This window comes from Sminthopsis crassicaudata, chromosome 4, assembly GCF_048593235.1.
Source record: "Sminthopsis crassicaudata isolate SCR6 chromosome 4, ASM4859323v1, whole genome shotgun sequence".
Classification (NCBI taxonomy): Eukaryota; Metazoa; Chordata; class Mammalia; order Dasyuromorphia; family Dasyuridae; genus Sminthopsis; species Sminthopsis crassicaudata.
This window is the reverse complement of record NC_133620.1, coordinates 73031258-73053519: the sequence shown is the minus strand read 5'-3', so window position 1 is coordinate 73053519 and position 22262 is coordinate 73031258. Positions and strand designations below refer to the sequence as shown.

The 22262-nt window shown below is 36.3% G+C and overlaps 1 protein-coding gene across 1 annotated transcript in view; it reads left to right on the top strand.

The window, feature by feature from the left end:
* Positions 1 to 22262, top strand: part of COLGALT2 (collagen beta(1-O)galactosyltransferase 2) — a 133496-nt gene that overhangs the window by 96349 nt on the left and 14885 nt on the right. The window contains exons 5-8 of the mRNA XM_074308568.1: positions 4122 to 4326; positions 7599 to 7718; positions 17350 to 17426; positions 21326 to 21432. Of these exons, the coding sequence (XP_074164669.1) occupies positions 4122 to 4326; positions 7599 to 7718; positions 17350 to 17426; positions 21326 to 21432 (509 nt within the window). The remainder of the gene's footprint in view (positions 1 to 4121; positions 4327 to 7598; positions 7719 to 17349; positions 17427 to 21325; positions 21433 to 22262) is intronic.

The window sequence follows — 22262 nt, the reverse complement described above, 5'->3', positions numbered from 1 at the left end:
AACACTTACTTGAATTTTGAGCAGAGAAAAGAAATTAAATTTCTGCATCTGATTTTCTCACTTCTGAAGTAATTTTCCATCTCTAAGTCATCATCTACACATCTTACTAGGACAGGAGTAATGACCAGAAAGTTAATATTTATTTAAAACAAAAACAAAAACCTTTTAACTCCTTGGAAAAATAAGCTCTGTTATTTTAACCTGGAAAATTTTGTGAAAGCTCTCAACTAAAAAGAGTCAACTATCCTAAATCAGGACAGGTGGCAAAATAACACTAAGAATAGTGAAAAAGAATTTTGTTTTGACTGTGACTCCATAAGCCCATGCTCCAAGAGTGGTATATCCTCTTTTCTAGTTTTTCTTCTATTTTTTGTTTTTGCTATATTCATTGAAGGAGAGAGTGTGTCATGCCCTGATTAACCAATACAGTAAAAGCAAACATAAAAACGCTTTTTTTTTTTTTTTTTTTTTTTTTTTTTTTGGTGACTCTGGCCTTTCACCCTTTGGCTTCATGCTATTCCTGGCCTTGTTGGAAGAAACAGATCCAATGGCTGAATGTGTCATCATGGAGAGACTCACATGGCAAGAGCTCTCCCAACAAGATTTTTGCTCATCCAAAAATGATCCCAGAGGCCTTTATTTGGCTGACTAATGGGAGCACTTACTAACAGAGCTTGTTTATATGGAAAATAGTAGAGGGAGCAAGAATTGTCTCATTGGCTCTTCTCTTGTCTACAGGATGCATAGTTTTGCTATAAATATTCTAAGTTTCCCATTTCAAAACATATTGCTCATTGCTAACCCAGAATTTTGTATCTGATGATTTATATGATGTTTATATATTTACCTATATCTGTTATTGTTCAGTTATTTCAGTCATGTCTGATTCTTAGTGACCTCATTTGGGATTTTCTTGGCAAAGACATAAGAGTGGTTCGCCATTCTCTCCTCCAGCACATTTTAGAGATGAGGAAACAGAGGCAGGCAGGGTTAAGTGACTAGTCTATGGTCACACAGCTAGTAAGATTTGAACTCAAGAAGATGAGACTTCCTTTCACTTTGCCATCTAGTGTTGTTAAATGATTTGCCCAGGCTCATGCAGTTAGTGTCTCAGACCACATTTGAACTTGGGTCTTCTGAGTCCAAGCCCAGCACTCTATCTAGCACTATGCCATCTAGCTGCTCGTGTATGTATACTAAAATTTCCATTTATATATGTACTGTGTGTATGTATTTAAGTGTGGAAGTTTTGTTTGTGCATGTGTGTGTGTGTGTATTTGTTTGCATTTGCCGACACAATCTATTCAACTTAACCAGTTATTTGGTGCTGGAAATATTAAGAATCACTGAGTAAGTTTATTAAGTTTTGTAGAGGTCCTAAGAGATCCTAAGATGAAAAGCTTGTATAAAGCACAGTGCTTGTACAATGATTCATCCCTGCATCCATTATTCAACAATCGCTATTTAACCATCTACTATGCAAAAGCTTTTGTATAAAATGAGGGAAGTAGAGAGAAGACATGCAAAATTAAAATTTTTTTTAAAAAGCCGTCTACTTGTAGTGTTGCACCATAGTAAGGAGGCAAAAGACAGATAATCAGGTAAATTTGAATCTAAATACACATCTGAGAATTATGAAATGCTTCCAGGTAAAAGAATTTATTTAATCCCTATCTGTTGCGCCAGACTCTAGCAGAGATATACATGACACAGATTCTATCTTTCAAGAGCTTGACATCTGATGTTTCATGTGATTGCTAAAAAACATATACTCCAGAACATCCACCTAGAGGAGAATGCTGAACCTTATTCATATTGGGTCATGTTGGGAGACTAGACGTTTACTCCAAAAATACTGCTATTACTGGCAACAATTATTCTTGGTACCTTCAGGGAATCTTCACCACTTTCTTTTAATGAACAACTGGCATCTAAATAGCATTTCCAGGTCTACAAAGTACTATAAAGTTACAATTGAAACAACCAGAGAGTGCAGTGGATAGAGTGTAGGCTTGAAGACTGAAAGAACTGAGTTCAAATTCTGTGTTTGTTATTTACTAACTGTGTGGGTCTCTCAACCTCAGTTTTCTCATCTGTGAAATGGAGATAATAAGAGTACCTAAGCAGCTGGATGGTGCAGTGGGTAGTATGTTAGGCTTGTAGTCAGGAACAGCTGAGATCAAATTCAGTCTGTGGGCAACTCAATTACCCTGAGACTGAAAAAATGGTAAATCTTCATAGAGTCAAGAAGAGCCGGACTGAAGAATGCTGGTTATAAAGATTGATTGAACAAACTTGTAAAGCTGTTTGTAAATTTTAAATCGTTATATAAACACCAATTCTTATTATTGTCTCATTTCATCCTGGCAACAACCAGTGAGGTGGGCACTGTGCTCTCATTTTTTAGATGAGAAAGCAGGTTTAGGGAATCATTTGAAGTGATTTATTTGTCCATGGTGACACAAGCTGGTAAGGTGAGATTTGAATTTAGATCTCTTCTGACTCAAAGCCTTTGCCTGTTTATATTGCCTGCAAATCTCTGATCTTGGCAAAATGTCATGAGTCTTTTGGAGTTGTTTTGTGAGTAAGACAAATTATCAATCTGGGTGATTGTTTCAGATTTTAAAAGAAAAGAAAAAAGGAGTTAGGGATATATAGTAGTGAGCCAAGTAGTCTGTCCTGTATGGCCCATAAACTGACTGAATGAACTTTCCAAAATGTTTTGAGTAGTAATGATCACCATTAGTGGGTTTGGCTTCCCAGGATGAAAGCATGAATGAATACATGTCACCAACGGCATAAATTCTTCTATATGTTTAAATTACAAAAAGCCATGCTATCTTGTTACTTTACCATCAGCTCTCTGAGATTATATAAATCGGCCCTTCCTAGCATATTCCTATTGCATAAAAGAAAGGGGTCAAGTTTGCTGGCTGCAAAGCCCCCAAGTGCTGCCCAACCAGATGAAAATAGCCCTGGGAAATGTTGGACAAAATAAATAAAAACACAGATTATGTGAATATGTGGTTTTCTAAGTCCATATGCAGCCCACCAAGTTTTCTATTTGTGTTTGACTCCGTTGCCATGAAGCATTTTTTAAATGAAGACACTGTGCTAAAACTTTAGTGACTCCTCCTTGTAAAATCTCAGTAAAATATAGATCATTTAAAGAGAAAGAAGTATGATACCGAAAATTAAAAGTCAGAAGACATGAGTTCAGATTTTGCTTCTTCTACTTAATGAGACCATAGATTTAGAGGTGGGAAAAATCTTGGAGATTATTTTGTTCAACCCCTGCATTTTACAGAAGAGGAAACTGAGGATCAGAGAAGTTAAGATACTTGGCTTAAGATCACATGGGTAGTAATAGAAAAGTCAGGTTCAAAGTTTTCTGGTCCCAAATATAGCATTGAGTGTCTGAGATTGGGTTTGGATTCAGATGGTTCTAACTTTAAGTCCCACATTGTCATCCATTTAGCTGTCTCATGTAGATGTGCTATTTGTCCTCTCCCTACCAAAAACCCAAATAACGAAGATGAAACAGATTATGCTGAAAGTCCATCTGTACTGTCAAATTGTTGCTGATGAGATGGAAGATCATAATTGAGGTTTACAAAATACTCTGGCTTTGTTTTCATTTCCTTATCGTGCAGCTAAGGGGATGCCATGATGAGGGCCCCCGGACTTGAAATTAGGCACTTGAGTTCAAATCTACCTCAGACACTTACCAGCTGTTGGACTTGGGGCAAGACACTTAACCCTGTCTCCACTTTCTCATGTGTAATGTGGGAATAGTAATAGCACCAACTTCCAGGGTTGTTATGAAGCAAAAAATAAGATAGTATTTGTAAAGTGCAGTGCCAGGAATATACTAGATGCCTGCATATTCCACTTCCTCCTTCCTACAATGACCTTGTGAGTTAAACATTCCAGGTATTTTCTCCGTTTTTATGGGCAAAGAAACTGAGATCAAGAGAGATTACTTGACTTTTGCTGTCACTAAGATTCTCTCAACTTTTATTCTAGTATTTAGTCTACTATACCATCAGAGAAAGAGGAAAACTAAGGAAAATCTATTCTGTTTATCAAAGAGTTTAACCTATCAATTTGTTGTTTTTCAGGGCTACTATAAACGGACCCCAGACTACATTCAGATTAGGGAATGGAAGAGAAGAGGCTGTTTTCCTGTCCCCATGGTCCACTCCACATTCCTCATTGACCTCAGAAAAGAGGCTTCACACAAGCTGATGTTTTTTCCCCCACACCAGGATTATTCCTGGACTTTTGATGACATTATTGTCTTTGCCTTCTCCAGTAGGCAAGCAGGTATGAGGGGTGTGTGTGTGTGTGTGTGTGTGTGTGTGTGTGTGTGTGTGTGTGAGCGCGCACATGCTCATGCGTGAGTTTATATATGTGGGTTATGTATTCACACCCAGGTTTGGACCCCTTGCTTCTGGGAGGATTTAAAAATTAATTTGGTTCAACAGAATTCAAGAAATGCTAATAAACACTTAATAAGTGTTGAGAAGCGTCAACTGAGGCAGAACAACATTAAAATAGAAGGGGAAATATTTAACAAAATAAATAAAAGTACAATAAATCATAGATTATATTACATTTTAAAACTAAGTCAATCTGCAACCTACTGAATAAGAAAACTTCATGAATGTTACAGAACTCAAAGCTTTGCTCTCCAAATAGGATGTTCTGCAGGAACAATGTGAATTGTTCTCCATTTCTCCAAAGAATACATTGCAGCAGGAAATGTTATACCTCTAGAAAGTCCAGTGCCTAAATTTGCAAGCTCTATAATTCCTGAGCTTAGAATTATTTATAACTTCCCAAGAAAATCTCCTTTCTGTGACTGGAAGATTGAAAATCTCTATGGCTCACACTACTTTGGGAATTTCAAATCCTCTCCTCTACATAGGAGGATAGGTTTTAAAAATCATATCCTTGAAATGTTTTCTTAGGTCATGTAAAAACATACATCATCATCATCATCCCAATAATAGTTAGCATTTATATAACACTTTAAGTTTTGTAAAGTGCTTTACAATTATTGTCCCATTTTATTTTATAACAATCTTGTGAGGGAAATGCTGTCATTATTCCCACTGATTAAGGCAAACTGAGGCACAGAAGTTATGTCCAATGTCACACAATTTATAAGTATCTGAAGGCAGGGTCAATGCTTTATCCCCTGAACTACTTAGTGAGATGCCTATTGCTCATTTGTTATAAGATGCCATCAGTTTCCCCCGCTTGGAGTGATAAAAAGAAACTATTCATCTGTTCCTTCCAACTCCAAAACTCTGGTTGAAAGTACACTCTGTTAATCTCTAGTTTAGAAGTCTAAGGGTAAGAGAGAGCAGAAAGTATGACCTGACTGTTATAGATCTTTGGGGACAAGATTGGCTTTTTTTTTTTGATCAGCAATCAACAGAATGCAACAAATTGGAGTTTTTTTAAGCCAAATCAATATGGGGCAAGCAAGCATGCTCACAATCTGTGGGATAAATATCAGGTAATTGCTCTCATCAGAGAAGCATCCATTAAAACATAGTATCATTTGTCCTTTTTTCAAAATAAAAAAATTTAGAGAATCATTTAATCAACTGACTAATTCATAAACTTTTTATCAAACACTCACTGTGTGCCAGGCATTGAGCTAAGAGCCGGGGATATAAAAAGTGGCAAAAGGCCTCCCTTGCCTGCAAGGAGTTTACATTCTAATGACAAGAGTTCTAGAGCACTTCACAACTATTATCTTCTTCTAAAACTACATTCCCAGATGTGGAAAATAAATCAAAGGGAAGTGAAAAAGTCATTTATTCAAGACAGGCAAGATAATTTAATTATGGCTTCATCCCCTTCTTCATGTCATGAGTGTTTTAAAGAGTTGAATTCGCATTTGAATCCCCTGGAAGCATCCCTTCAGAGCCCAGAGTCAGAGAGCTGGAAGCTTTCTCAGCAAGAAAGAGAAGCTGACAGTGATTTGTTGGCCAGGCCAGATGAGTTAATTAAAACAGGGTCCGGACCCATTAAGGGAGGTGAATAAAGGTCTTTTTTCTTTCCTCTGCCCTCCTTCCTATCTGTTAATACCACCTGACAGTTTCATGAGATTTGGCAGGCAGTGTAGCTGACTGGAGGAAATTTCATCCAGGCCAAATAAAGGCGTCACTAGGTAGATAATTCTTATATTATAGCAATTAAAAAACCATAGGTTTGGCCACATAGACTCACACTTAGCTGACACGTCCTTTTAACTAAACTATTTTTTCATTAAAATGGGAGTTGGCAAGGGTTGGAACTATTACTAATCGCTGCTTCCATCCTGTATTTGAAACTGTCTGCTCTTATATGGATGGCCCCAGAGTTTGCTTCATGAGATGGGTAAAGGAAGGAACTTGCTGAATACAGAAGGCTCTGTGGTGTGTTTGTGATACTGACATAATAGAGGTTGTCAGTCTCACTAAAAAAGACAGGATTTCTCTTCCTACCCTGTGAACCTACATGAAATGTTTACGTCTACATAAGTTGCTCCAAACCCATCACTGTCAAGAAATGAAAATATGGCCCAGGAAAGTCAGAGCATTTGAAAATTCCCTATATTCCTTCCATTCAATCAGAACTAAATTGCTCCCGTTTCCTCTCTTGGCAATGTCTACATTTATCTTTCATAACCTTACTACCCTTATGGGTCTTTTCTGTCTGCTTTCATATCAAACAAGGATTCCATTCTTAATTTTTTCCTTATTTCCTTTGAATTGGTTTGGTGTTTATTTCTGCTCTTGGGAACCCTAATCCCTTCCTTTCCTTTTGATTCTTTCCTTACCTTTATTTTATTGTACTTTAAGCCAACAGAGGATTTTTTCTTTCAGAGAAAAATTTTCAATTTCCTCTGAGCTAGAAGAGGAATGGTCTAATATCTGTTAGTTTTCAAATGGTGGGTGTCATTTTAAATAAAGGGAGAGTTTGATGTCTCTGAAGACCAGAAATGGTGAATACAGCTACTTAGTATTTTGTTCTTGAGGTGGTAGGCTTTTAAAAAATTAAACATATTATTTAGAACATAATCTTGAATATCTGAACAACCATCTGAACTTCCCTTAGTCATTTAAATTAATTTGAATTCATAAAGTATCATATCACCTTTTCAACTGTTCCTTATTAGTACCTATCAGGATTCTTTGTATATTCATTCTCTCTAACTTTTTCTTGTATTCTATTCTTATTCTGAAGTTTTTCCCCACATTACATTATTTCCTACAACAGGTCTTTGCAAATTTCTTTACATTCTTTATCTTGATAGTATTAATATTTTGATATTCCATTAAATCAATATATCATAATTTATTTAAGCATTTCCTTATTCTTGGACTTTTCAGCAACTTCCTGGATTTTTGCAATTACATGTAATGCTGATATGATTTTTTTTTAATTTATAAGGTGTCTTTTGCTAAGCTTTAAGTACAAACTATCCTTGCCAACAATTCCCCTTCTTCCTTCATTGAACCTGTACTCCTCCAACTGCCTTGCAGACCCCCTGAAAAAAGGGATATTTTCTGATTGTGTTTCTTATTCTTTGATCTCAGGTATTCAGATGTATCTCTGCAACCGAGAACACTACGGCTATCTTCCCATCCCACTGAAGCCACACCAGACACTGCAAGAAGACATTGAGAACCTCATTCACGTGCAGATAGAAGCAATGAGTAAGTAAGGCAAGGAGGACACCTAGAGGGCAGGGTCCAGCTTTGCAAATGGCTCATTGTCCATTGTAATGGCAAAGAAAAGATGGCCACTTCAATCTCTTCTTCCTTTGCTCCATGATGAAAAGTCCTGGTTCCAAATCCATGGGTAAAATTGCAGTGGAAACAGGGCTTACTCTAGAACTGGAGATCGGAGCCCTTCCTTGAATATCTGAGCCTTTGTTTCCCTATCTGCACCCAGGGGGTTAGACTGGGTGATTCCAAGATCCTCCCAACTAAATCGAAATCCTTCCAAATCTAGGATTCTCCCTTCCTTGGATGCTAATAGCAAGAGCATGACTGTCTTAGCTACAGCAACGAATGGACAAACTCCTTTAATTTGATAGGTTTGTTTTTGATTTTGAAACCAAGAAGCAGAATCATGGATTTAGAACTAGAAAGGGCTTTAGAGATAATATAAACTAGTGTCCATAATCTATAGATTAGAAAACCAGGGCTTGGAGGAGCTAAGTGACTTCCTTGTGGTCAAATAAGGAGAAAATAGCAAAGCAGAGATTCTCATGCTCACCTTCTGACTTCTAACAGGTCTGATAATTTTTCCACCTTGCCCAGATCTCAATCCCTCAGGACTGGCCATTCACTTAACTGTCTCTTTGCCTACTGACATTTCTTAAGTTGTTGTCCAGTTATTTCAGTCATGTCCAAATCTTTGTGATTCCATGTGGAATTTTCTTGGCAGGAATACTGGCATGGTTTACCATTTCCTTCTCCAACTCTTTTTATAGATGAGGAAACTGAGGTAAACAGGATTAAGTGACTTGTCCAAGCTCACACAGCAAGGTTCTGAAAAGAAATTTGAACTCAGAAAAAGAAGGCTTTCTGACTCCAGACCTGGCACTCTAGCCACTGCACCATCTAGCTATTTTAACAATTCTGTAGGATGTTCTGAAATTGGTTCTTTTTTTCTTTTACTTTTTAAAAATACTTTTAGTATAATATTTTAATACATACTTTTAGAATAATATTTTTAATATTTTAGTATAATACTTTTAATACTTACATTTTTCTTTGTCCCTTTTCTTTGTGTAAATCTGACTAGCCATTTGTAAGTGAAAATTCCTTTGCCTTCAGGATAGGTACTGGGGAATATCCTTCAAATTAACTATCTCTGAATACCCACAAGATTTTGAATTTACAGTGATTTAATCAGCTACCTATCTGTTTATAAATCATATTGATCTCAAATACAGCTTACAAGTCCAGAATTCTAAAGTACACCTTTTCCCAGCAAATAGAAAAGGACGCTGGACAATCTCTCTTTGCCTCTAATTAAAATTGCAAACAGAATAATGGGAAGAAAACTATTTATAATTTCCATGACTAAGAATTCTGTAACATGTAGGTAGGGCAATTTTTTCATCACTAACTGTGTTGCTCCTCCATTCAATAAAAACAAACAGGCACATAAGTAGTATACCAGGCACTCCGTTAAAGACCAGAAATGATGGTCCCTGCCCTAAAAATCTTTACAACCAACAGAGGGCAGCAAGGAGAGCAGAACATGAATTCAGCTAAGTACATACAAAGTATATTCTAAGCACCTGGGATATCAGGAGGGCTGGCCTCCTGGAGGAGGTGGCCTTTTAGCTTAGGCTTAAAGGAAGCCTGTGTTGCTTAGAGGCAGCAGTGGGGAAAGAAGCATTTCAGGCATGAGGAAAGAAAGCATTCAATCCATGGAGGCAGCCTGTGCAAGTCCAGTAAAAGCACAATCAAAAAATGTAGGTCAATTTGACTGGAAGGTAATAGGTGAGGAGGAATAACATGGAATCAGTCTAGAAAGATGGGTTGAAAGCTGATGGGGGAAGGAGCTCCAGTTCATGCCTTATGAAAGATGACTGAAGAAGGGTTTAACAGAGGGCTCAGGGGGAGCTTGCTTTCTGTTTCAAAGTGTTTGGAAGATTGACACATAGAAAAGGCATTCTATTTTCCTCTTTGGCCCCAAAGAGCAGAAGGAAAAATCAATGCTGCAGAGTAGCAGATGAAAATTGAGGCTTGATTTTGGGAGAAAGATTTTAATAATCAGATCTATCCACAAGTAGATGAGGAGGTAGGGAATTTCCCCTCACTGGAAGTCCTCTGTTGTAGGTGAAGAGAATAGTAGGCTTTAATTCTGAGTTTCTGGATTTTCTGTGTTTTGCTCATGTTCCCACACAATATATGCATAATATATCTTTGGAAATGCCATTGAATTGAGCTGAAGCCCAATACTATTACATCTATAGAGACTGAGTAAGGAGTCATTCAGGGCATATCACATGCACTTAAAAAATGCTGACTGACAGATCAATTATTCATATTCCTTAGCTCAGCATTTAAGCCCTCTACAACATGACTCCTACTTACCTTTCCAGTTTTATTTTATACTTCTTCCCTTCAGAAATTATATGCTCCAGCTAAAATGGACTACTAGCTTTACCTTACAGGAATCAGTGCTATGTTTCCCAGGTCTGTGCATTCACAATGACCTTTTCCCTTCCCCTTCTTCTTATTCCTTGAATGAGTTCTGTTCTCATCTCCACATCTCAGAATCCTTGTCTTCTCTCCAGGCTGAATCCGGGGGCTCCTCCTCCATAGCACCTTCTCTGATCTAGCTTCTTCCTCCATGTGTTAATGTGCCTCCTCCTTCAATATTCCTTATACAGGGTGTCCCAAAGGTCTTAGTACAGATTTAAGCTATTAAAACAAAACTGTTCTAAGACTTTTGGGACACTTTGTATTATACATATTTGTATGTCTACCTAGTGGAAGGTAAACTCTTTGAGGGCAGAGATTTTTTTGATTTAGGACCCCCAATAATTTTTATAGTGCCTCACACAAAGTAGATACTTAATGATCATTTGATTGATTGAAGTACACTCAATGGTCATAGTTTGGTCACTTGTCATTTGATTTTTTAAAGAATAGAAAAATTAAACTTATTTTGTGTTAATGATAACTTTCTTAAACATACATTTAAAATGTTAATATATTTAAAATATAAAATATTAAGATAACAATTAATATTAAATATTTTTAAAAATACCTTCTCAAGAGTACCTTTAGAAATTTAAGAAAGAACGGTAATCTTTCCCTGGGGAACAAGTAATTCAACAGTGTACAGGTAAGTTGGGCTGAAATTCCTCAGAGTTTGCAAGATCTAAAACTCCTTGAGGAGTCTTCCTTGTAACAAATGAGTAAAGTCAAACAAAATTACACATTTTCTATAGCCAGATTTTCTTAACACTTTGTTTTTATCTTTGTTCTGGTCCATTTACTGTATAGATCAATTATTATTATTTGTTAGTTCTCATAAAACCATATATCTAAAAATAGAAAGACTTGTATTCCACTAGAATAGAACAGGGAAAAAAATCACATAGATCACATATTTTTCAGATGTCCTCCAGTAAGAAACTCTAAATAGTTAATCTTGATAGAATTTTAAGCTCATTGGTATCACAATTCAATGAATTATCAATAAATGCAAATACTCTATTTTGTACACTGCCCAATGATAGGAATTGAGGATACAGAGATATAAAATACACAGTTCCTGCCCTCAAAAAACTTTAAGGGTTCACTTATGGAGATGGGGATACCCTGCATCATTACCTGCCTGGTATGTATCTCCATAAGCATCTCAAGCTCCAAGAGTCCAGAACAGAACTGTCCATCTCTTCCCTACAAACATCCTTTTTCCTGTTGGTACACCACCATGTTCCAGTCACCTAGATTTACAAGATGGCATCCTTTTTATTTCATTCTCCTTTGCTAGCTTCAATTTGCTTCCAAAGCTTCTTGATTCTACCTCTACAACATCTTGTATTCTTTCTCTTTTTTTTTTACTCACATTAATTCAGTTCTTTATCACCTGCTTGGGCACCAAATGCAGTGTTCTTCCCATATACAATGGCATCTTCCTTAAGAAGGATTAAGTACTCTCCAAACACAACTCTTCAGTAGCTAATAAAGTGATAGAACTCATTACTTCTAAGAGGTGGCACAGTCAGAAAGTATAATTCTTTTCTTTTTTTTTTCTTTTTCTTTTTCCTTTTTTCTTTAAATAGGCTGGGGTTAAGTGACTTGCCCAGGGTCACACAGCTAGGAAGTGTTAAGTGTCTGAGACCAGATTTGAACTCAGGTCCTCCTGAATTCAGGGCTGGTGCTCTATCCACTGCACCACCTAGCTGCCCCCAAGTATAATTCTTTTCAAGGAGTATTGGGAAAAATGTTTGAGTGGAAGAACTATAAATAGCTAATAAGAGAAATTAGAATGTCTTTAATAAAAAATCTGACCTCAAAGACTGATTACAAGGACAATTGGGCCCTCTTAAGTGCCTGGCATGCCCTCTGGATGCTTTGTTATATTATAGGTCTAAATCTGTATAATTTTTCTTATTTGGAAAATAGTGGAGACATGGTGAATAGAGTATTAGACCTAGAGTCAGGAAGACCCAAGTACAAATACTAGCAGTGTTCCTTTGTCTTTTTTAGTTGTTTTTCAGTCATGTCCAATTCTTCGTGACACCCATTTGGGGTTTTCTTGGCAAAGATATTGGAATGTTTACCATTATCTTCTCCAGCTCATTTTACAGATGAGGAATCTGAGGCAAACAAGATGAAGTGACTTGCCCAGAGTCACACAGTTAATAGGTGTCTGAGGCCATATTTGAACTGAGGAAGATGAGTCCTTCTTATTAAAAGCCTGGTGCTCTATCTACTGTGCTATCTACCTTCTGCTAACTGTGTAATCCCAGGAAAATAGCTATCTCTCTCTGCCTCAGTTTCCTCATCTATAAAATGTAGATAATAATAATACCTAACTCCCAGGGCTGTCATGAGGATCAAATGACATGATACTTATAAAATACTTTGTAAACCTTTGTAAACAATAAATGCTATTTCATTATAGACTTTATAATCATCATCATAATCATCATTATCATCATTATGTTATTTCTCCTTACCATCAGATATTAAACACTGGAGACATAGCCTTGAAATTTGAACTGAGCTATGACTTTCAGAAACCAATCACTTTTAGCTCCAACAAGTAAATCAATGAGTAAGCTATTATGTCTGTTCCATCTCCTCCTGAAACAAAATAGCTAATTTTAGCATCTTTCTTGGCTGAGGCCATTTTTAAATCTCTACAAGCCATTTGTGCATCTTAAAAGATGTCATAAAAAGATCTGTTTGAGAGTTGTCTAACTACGTATTTACAGGATGAAGTAAGCAAAGCTATCTGAGAGGAGAGAGAATCAGAGCAACATTCTGTTCTGAAATATTCTGATGAATTCATGTTGGGTTCATTTTTCCCCATAAAAATCCAAAAGGAATGAGAGAAGCAATAGAGCAGAACAAATGAAAATAGACTCGAGAGTAGCCTTAAAGTAATATGTAATTGCAGAAAAATCAAGAAGAGGAAGTAGTTGCCAATTGTTACAAGCAGGTACTGAGATGAGTTTTTGCGTGGCTGATGAAGTGAAGACCATTACTTGATGGTCACACTTCACAGTGAAACTGAACAATTGAACATTGTGATTTCATGGTCTAATTTAATAAATATTCCTATTCAACACACATTTGTTAAGCATCTCCTGCAAACAGAGTGAGGATAAAAAGGAAATAAATGCAAGAGAGTGTTTTTAAGTAACTATTTGAAGCAGCATGGGTTCATTAGGTGATTGTTGTCCTTCATTCTCAAAGAGGAATCACAATGATATAATTATGTTAGAGCCAAGTTACATTATGTCCAACTGTGGATGATCAGATTAATATGAGTTCAGAATGCTCTACCATAGGTCAGGCACAAATAGTCCATGTGAACATTTGGAGGAGCTTCACTAATTTTGCACAACTCATGTTACTTTTGGGCTGATTCAATTTCTGCTTTGCACAGCATCTTCTCTGGTGAGGGCACGTTATCCTGTGTCAGTGTTTCCCATGTCGTACAATCAATTATAAAGTTTGTAAGAGAGACCTTGAGAATGTCCTTGTATTGTTTTTTCTGACCACCTCATGAGTTCTTTCTTTGCATGAATTCTCCATAAAATAAAATTTTTGGCCAGCATACATTTGGCATTTGAACAATGTGTCCAGCCCAACAGAGTTGTGCTGTCTGCATAGAACTGGAATGCTTGGGTAGTTTAGTTCAAGAAAGAACTTCAAGGTCTGGTATCTTAACCTGCCAGGTGATCTGCAGAATCTTCCTAAGACAAATCAGAATCAAGGGAGGAACACCACTCTTGAAATCAGAAGACCCAAGTTCGAGTCCTGGCTCTCATATCTAAGACGATATAATCATTTTGAAACCCTTACACAAAATGATCAACATTTACTCAGTTCATTGTGACCTCAGAGAAATATTAGAACATTTCTGAATTTCATCTGTATTGGGGGTCAGTTCTACTTATACTACTTAATCCAAAGGTAGTGGTTGTTTTTTAATACAGGTGTTTTTATAAACTCAAAGTAATTATGATAATAGCAATTGACATCTAAATAGCATTTTAAATTTTGCAAAGAGCTCTGCATATGATGTCTCATTGATCCTCATAACAACTCTGTGAGATAGATGCTATTATCATCCTCATTTTACAAATAGGAAACTGAGGCATACAGCGGTTATATAACTTGCTCAGGGTCATACATGCAACTAGTGTCTAAGGTTAGATTTGAATTCAGGTCTTTCTGATTCTAAGTCCAGATATTATGATTTGTTTTGATTATATTAAAAATATAATTTATATTATATATTAATATTACATTCTAATGTATTTTATTTTTCTGCACTCAGAAATATCATTCTGAGAAGACGTCCCTAAGCTTCACCAGATTGCCGAAGGAAAAAGGTCCATGACCCAAAAAAAGATAAAAACAGAAGGTTATTCTATTTGTAGATGACATTGTAGTGATTGCATCAAGACCCATAATAGCCAAGCATTGCCTTAGTAAGATCCAGAGCATTCAAAAGAGATCAATCTAACCATCTACAGAGGGGGAAAAATCAAACACGTGAAAATGGTTTATTACCTAGGCTAGGGCATACTGCTGAATGGACAATCAATTAAGTCTACTGTGAGTATGTGTGTATAAGTGTATGTATATGTATGTGTGTAGATATATGTGTGTATGGACACATATGTATATATGGAGAGAGAGAGAGAGAAAGAAAGAGAGAGAGAGAGAGAGAGAGAGAGAGAGAGAGAGAGAGAGAGAGAGAGAGAGAGAGAGAGAGAGAGAGAGAGAGAGAAAGAGCAGGGGTTCTCAAACTATGGCCCGCGGGCCAGATACAGCCCACTGAGGACATTTATGTGGCCCATGAGGTTATGGCAAATGGGCTGAGGGGCTCTAGTCCGGCCCTCCAACAGTCTAAAGGACAGTGAACTGGCCCTCTATTTAAAAAGTTTGAGGACTACTGATAGATATATATATATATATATATAAATAGAGAGAGACAGAGACAGAGAGACAGAGAGACAGTATATATATATATATATATATATATATATATATATATATATATATTTATATATTTATAGTCTGTGAGTTTATATATATATATATGTGTGTGTGTGTGTGTGTGTGTGTGTGTGTGTGTGTGTGTGTGTGTGTATAAAATGTCTGTGACAGATGAACAATGTACATGGATGTACATGGTATAGAATTGATTAGGAGACAAATATTGAATTGGATTGGATTTGGAAATTATGCCATCCTTTAATTCTCCTGAGCTGCTCTCTGACACCCAAACCTTTCTTTTTAGCACTAATAGTCTCCTAATGATGATATATAGTTGTGAATCACAAACCACCGCTATCCAGTGAATTGTAATTGTGGGCAACCCAGAGGGCAATAGAGAGGCACATCATGAGTAGCCAAAGATATCTTGTATGTCATGAGAGGTAAAAGAGAGCTCATCTAGAAAATGAATAAGTATAAAGAGCCAGACTGATCATTTATGATGAGAGAGCATGCATCAAGGCATGTAACAAAAATGTTTTGTTGTTGTTGTTTAGTCATTTTCAGTCAATTCCAATTCTTTGTGACCCAATTTATACTTTTCTTGGCAAAGATGCTGCAGTGGTTCTACACTCTGAAAAATAAATTATTGGAAAGATGCACTCCATTTTAATACTATTTTCCAATATTGAACTTGTTCTATTTGGTTTCCTAGAAGAAAAATCAGAGCACTAGGTAGAACCTGTAGCAGAGAAGGAAAAATTTATAACAGGGCCATTCAAAGCTGAATTCAGCCTCCCCTTGAAGTCACTGAAAAGTCTTGTTGGTAATTCACAGCCTTCACAGCATCTCTTATATCTTATGCTTTCTCTCTATTCTTTGTTGCTGTCATTTTCTGTCATACCTGACTCTTTGTCATCCATTATGGGGGTTTCTTGGCAAAGATACTGGGATAGTTTTCCATTTCCTTCTCCACCTCATTTTATAGACAAGGAAACTGAGGCAGAATTAAGTGACTTGTCAAGTCTACTAAGACTGGGTTTGAAAATATGGTGAGTCTTTCTGACTCTGAGCCTGGTACTCTAGGTACTGCATCATCTAATTGCCCCTCACTCTCCAATGCTACTTCATATCCTTATCACATCTCATCTGGTCCCCTGCTATATTTTCCTAATTTTTTTGCCTCAATACTTTCCTGTTTCCATCTTCCACACAAGCTGCCAAGTGATATTCGCAAAGTATGAAGCCATCACATCACTCTTCTGTTCAGAAACTTTAATAGCTCTTTCTTCTAGAATAAAATACAAATTCTTTTTTTTTTTTAACATTTAATGCCTTTTACGATCTGGCTCCAGTCAGGTTTATTATGCTTTATTCTCCTTCAGTGACTTTCCAATTCAGCCAGACCAACCTACTTGCTCTTTCTCATATGTAACATTTCATCTGCCATTTCCATGCTTTTCCACAGACTCTCCTCAATGCCTGGAATGTTTTCCCTTTTCACTCCCATCTATTGGAATCCCCCTTTTCCTACAAGTGTCATCTCCTACACAAAGGTCTGTTTTGATCCTCCCACTTTCTAGTGCCCTCTCTCCCTGAAAATAGTTTGTATTTGGTTAGAATATATTTCACATTTATTTATTGTCATTGCCTCCAATAGGAGGTAAGCTCTCTGCAGACAGGCAAGTCGGCTTTGAAAGCTACAAGTTGAACTTATTATATACCTAGCAAGAAAAGCAAGAAATATATAACCAATACCTGCATTTCCAAGTGCAATATTCTTGTGTTCTACCATATATATGTATTATATATGTATGGGTATGTAACTCTATCTTATTTGTTGCTCATTAATTCAGAATAAAAACAAAATTTTAATATAAGTCATATAAGAGAAAAAACTTTTAAAAAATTTCTTCTTTAGCATTTGGCACATTAATATATGTCAAATACTTGTTGAATGTATGTATGCTTGATGAATTAATGGATGAAGTAATCGCAGAGAGCAGAGAAAGCTGACAGAAGTCAACTCAATTCAACACACATTTATTAGATTATTGTTATGTACAAACTATAGTGCTAGACACTGGAATTGTATATTTCTCTTTCATTAATTATGTTCCTTATCTTTCAGTTGACCGTCCTCCAATTGAACCCTCCCAGTATGTCTCAGTTGTCCCTAAATACCCAGACAAGATGGGATTTGATGAGGTAAGGAAGAGGATATCCACACAATAAAGGAAACTGTATTATATAATACATATACATACATATATATTTATTTATTTGTTTATTTGTTTGTTTAGATATATGGATTGGATATCACATTTCTGAGAACCTACTAGTTTGGCTCTATTATTGATAAATTATTTGGTGTTCAGCAAACATATAGAACCCCAGATTTTCTCATCTGTAAAGAGGAGGATCATGGTAGAGGCAACTTTGGCATTTGCGAGAAGAAACTAATAAACACTGAGTCTTGACACTGGGGTATATTTCTTAAGGACAGACATTACAATAATTTTACGCATCTCAAAGAAGATTTTAATTTCATTCCCCTACTTTTAAGTTAGGAAAAATCATTCTTAGATGAGCCCCTGCTTATTTTGTTTTTCACTTTTTATGACTTTTCTGTTCCTTCTCTATATGAAGATGATGTATGGGAGAGTGGAGTGGAGGAGAAGAGAAGAGATGAAAGGAAGATAATGATGGGGGACTTAACCTGAGCCCCCAGCTTGATAATAATACATTTTAACAGCAGCCCTTTAGGGAATCTCCTCTTCTCTCCTAGCTACTATGCTCTCAGTATCGATCTCAATATTTGTGCAAGTAGCAGATTTCTTTATTCCACGTTTACACGGTCTCTCTTTTTATATGGTTCAAAACTATATCACAGTCTCTCCCCTGTTATAATTATCATATAATGCCATTGTATTGTAATAATATATTGTCTTTATATTACAATAGTTATTTCATAGTAAGTATAACATTATAGTATAATTATAACAAAGTTATTGTATCATAATCCTTTCAATTATACATTTGAAAAAAATATTCTTTAAAAAGGCACCAGTATGTCAGAGGTCCATGACATGAAAAAAGCTACCTCTACAAGATGCTAAGAGAAACTAAGTATCTTTAGAGAAATTCATTGTTCTTTTTCCTAACAAAGGATATTGTTTCTTCCAAGTCCTGTTTCTAATTTCTGTAGGTCAGCCTTGAGAACATGTGCTTGGGATTCTTCATGGTTGATTTTGTCTTAAAGAAGACAGTAAAATTTTGACCATAAAAGTCATAACACAATGAAGTTAGTTATGGAGGGAATCTCTTTTCCCAAAGAATTAATTAATAGTAGCAACAATGTTTATGTAATGCTTTAAAGACAGCTAAGTTATCCATCTCTCAGGGATGATTTAGGTGTGGACTGGCCCAGAGAGAAGGACATAGAAAAGGGGATGTCTAAGGGTCCTGTCAAGCTAGGATTTGGGGGTCTGGTGTGGCCAATGTCTGGAGTGTATTTAGTTTAATAGATTTTCCCCCTCTACCTCACCCCATCCCACTTCCTATTTACAGTCTGCTACGAATATATGCATGTGTTTCTCTGTTGTCTGTGTTATTCCTTTGTGGCTACAATTTTTATTGCCCTTGGACTGAGTAGCGCCTGGGGCTGGGTTTATATTTGCTAAAATCTGGTCTTCCCAGATGAGAAGTCTGTTTTTGCTCCTGCTCTGCTTATAGCCAGAACAGAGCACCTAGTGTCCCCAAATAGCTCCATTATTATCCATGTGAAAGGACTGTTGTTAGGTCACTCAGACAGAAATTGTGAAATTTGCACAAGGCAATTCACACACATACACACACACACACACACACACACACACACACACACACACACACACACACACACATGCAGCCTGAAATAAATTTAGTGGGTTTTGTGTAATTAAATATAAGTATCAACTAAACTAAATATGAAAAATTTCAGACTCTCTTGAAGCCTTTTCTTTCTTTTTTTTGGTGGGGAGGGGGAAAGAAAAATAAGCATTTTGTTATCTCTACAAAGAACATTCCATAAGTAGTCATTTTCCCTATATCTTTAGAAAATCTACTTAACTCAAAACTTTCATTTTTTTTTTTTAGATTTCATTTTACTTTTCACTCAGATTTATAAAATATTGCAGCTAAAAAGGAGCTTAGAGATTTAGCCCCACCTCTCTATTTTAAAGACAAGTCTTAGGGAGTTGATTCATTCAGAGAAAGACAGCTTTTACTTTGCAGCCCATTTATGCACTCATGGGATTTAGAGCTAAAAGGAATCTTACAGAAAAGCCCCAAACTCTCATTTTACAGATGAAGAAACTGTGGCCCAGAAAAGTAAACTGATTCATCTGTGATCACACACATGGTCAACAAAAGAGCTCACATTTAAACATCCATTTAGAAAATGGATTCTAAATTCGACGTTCTTTCCACTACAGCAAGTCACTTAGTTGGAAACCCAGGCAGAAATAGAACTAGGGTTTCCTGTTTTCTAGACTCATGTTCTTTCCACTAATCTACAGTTATCCTATCCACATTGTGACTTTCCCTATTGTGGTTTCGATATATATCGTGGGTCAGCATAAGAAATTAAATGGGAATTTGGGGGAAGTTTTGCAGAAACCACAGGCAACATACAGAGGATAGCAAATGATAGTATGTTTACTTAACATTGACCTACATATAGTCTGTGACCAAATATTAACTCAAATTTTATATTAAGGTACTGTAAACACCCCTTAAAAAAGAAAAAAAAATTCTTTGCTGGTATATTTTACGTGTTTTTTTTTTCTAGATCACAAGAGCACTATGCTTTTAATCTCTACAGTATGGAAGGAATTTTTATTGAAAAGGTTATAGAAACAAAATATGTTCCCACAAATAAAGAAATGTCAGATTAAGTTATGGTGCTGTGAAATGGGTTATTACTGTGTTCTAAGGAATTATATGTATGAAGAATTAAAAAAAAAAGATAATGTATATGAAGGGATGCCCAGCAAAGGAAGCCTCCAAAATATGAACTTGATTCACAATATTGTGGTCATTGAATAATTGACTACATATAATCTTATAAATAAACTCAAAATGAGAACACAACAAAATTTGGATCAAGTATAATGGTTGAAGTAAATATCACTGGGATAAAGTTAAAGGAAACTCTACTATTATATGAATGAATGGAAAACCTTTATTTCTTATTATGGGCCAAATATTATACTGTCTCTTTGAATGCTTATTTCTTGAAGCAGAGTGGTATAAAACCCTGTCTTAACAAAATTGTGTGTATTTACTACTTCTGAGCTTCTGAAATCATTTATTTGATTTGACTCCCTTTAGCAAGGCTTCTTAAACTTTTTCCACTTGTGGGCTTTGGGGCTGAGAAATTTTTATGAGATCCCACGTATGTAGGTATATAAAATAGGTATAGAAATAAAACATTTACTGATAATAAATCATAATTTCACAACCTTCATGTTTATTTAGAAAGACACCATATGGGATCACAATTCACAGATTAAGAAGCTTTGCTCTAGAGATTTTAGGAGATTTTTAGTAGCATTTAGGAGATTTTCAGGAGCATCAAACTACTACTAGAGTGGTTAAATGTAAACAGAGTTGATTTTAAGAAGAATTCTATTACAGTAAATATTTAGTAAGTATCAACTACATGCAAGGCACTCTGCAGATATAGAGATTTTTAAAAATGATATAGTCAGTCCTTTCAATGACCTATTGGGGGAATGTATGGTTTATATATGTTTAAGAATTGCATAAAATAAAGAGTGATAGAGACAAGGTGGGATCTTTTCTATTGAAAATTTGAGAACAAAGACATTTTCAGCTAGTAATAATGGGGAAGACTGACTCCAGATGCCAGAATAAGCCTAGTGCCAGATCTTTATATAAAAATCAGTCTTTTTTCCTCAGCTGACTGATATCATTCCTGCTCCACACCCTCCATCAAAGCTGTCCAACTGCCTTTTTCTGAATGTCCAATATAAGAAGATTTTGTTCTTTAATCCACAGGGTCTGGTGGGACTTATTCCATTTGTGTTACTTTTCCCCTTTAGATTTTCATGATAAACCTCAAACGGCGGAAGGACAGACGAGACCGAATGTTGCGCACACTTTATGAACAAGAGATCGAGGTCAAAATTGTAGAAGCAGTGGATGGAAAGTAAGCTTCTCCGTGTTTCCCCTCCCCACCTATTGTATTTGCAGATCTTAATGAATGTATTGAGACAATAATAGCTCAGATGTACATCGTGCTTTGAAGTTTATAAACTTTTCTTTCACAGCACACTCTAAGGCAGCTAGCACAAATGAAGGAAGAAATGGGAAAGATGGGAATAAGCATCCAAAAAGCACCTACTAGGTGACAAGCCCTGGCTTAAATAAGCATTTTAAACAATTACCTTATTTTATCCTTACAACTATCCTAGGAGGAAGGTACTATTATTATCACTGAGGAAAATGAGACAGACAGGCTTAATGACTTGTTCAGGGTCACACAACTAGGATCTGAGGCTGGATTTGAACTTGGTCCTTCTGGACTCCAAGCCCAGCATGTCATATATTATACCATAAGTTGCTTCAAATAAGATAAATTGAATCAACCATTTTGCTTGTGTAAGCTATTTTTATGTCACATCTTTTTTTCTCCATTTTACAGACGAGGAAACAGAGAGTGACTTGCCCACCATCACAGAACTAGTCCATCCCAGGACAGGGTTTGAACCCAATTTTTTTATTCCATGGCCAGTGCTTGGCCCACTGCCTGTCACCATCTCTCTAAATCAGGACATTATTTTGGTGGAAAATCATTCCTGTGCTAGGAACCTACTATTGCCAGGGCTTGACCTTCAGAGAACAGTGTTTTTTCCTCTTGAAATCAGTCATATGTGACTTAAACTGAAGGGAAACAATGATCTGTATTCATGCTTAAGTGAAGGAAATTAGATGTGAGCTCCTTAACAGGAGCCTTTTTGGATTCCTCAGCCCTTAGCA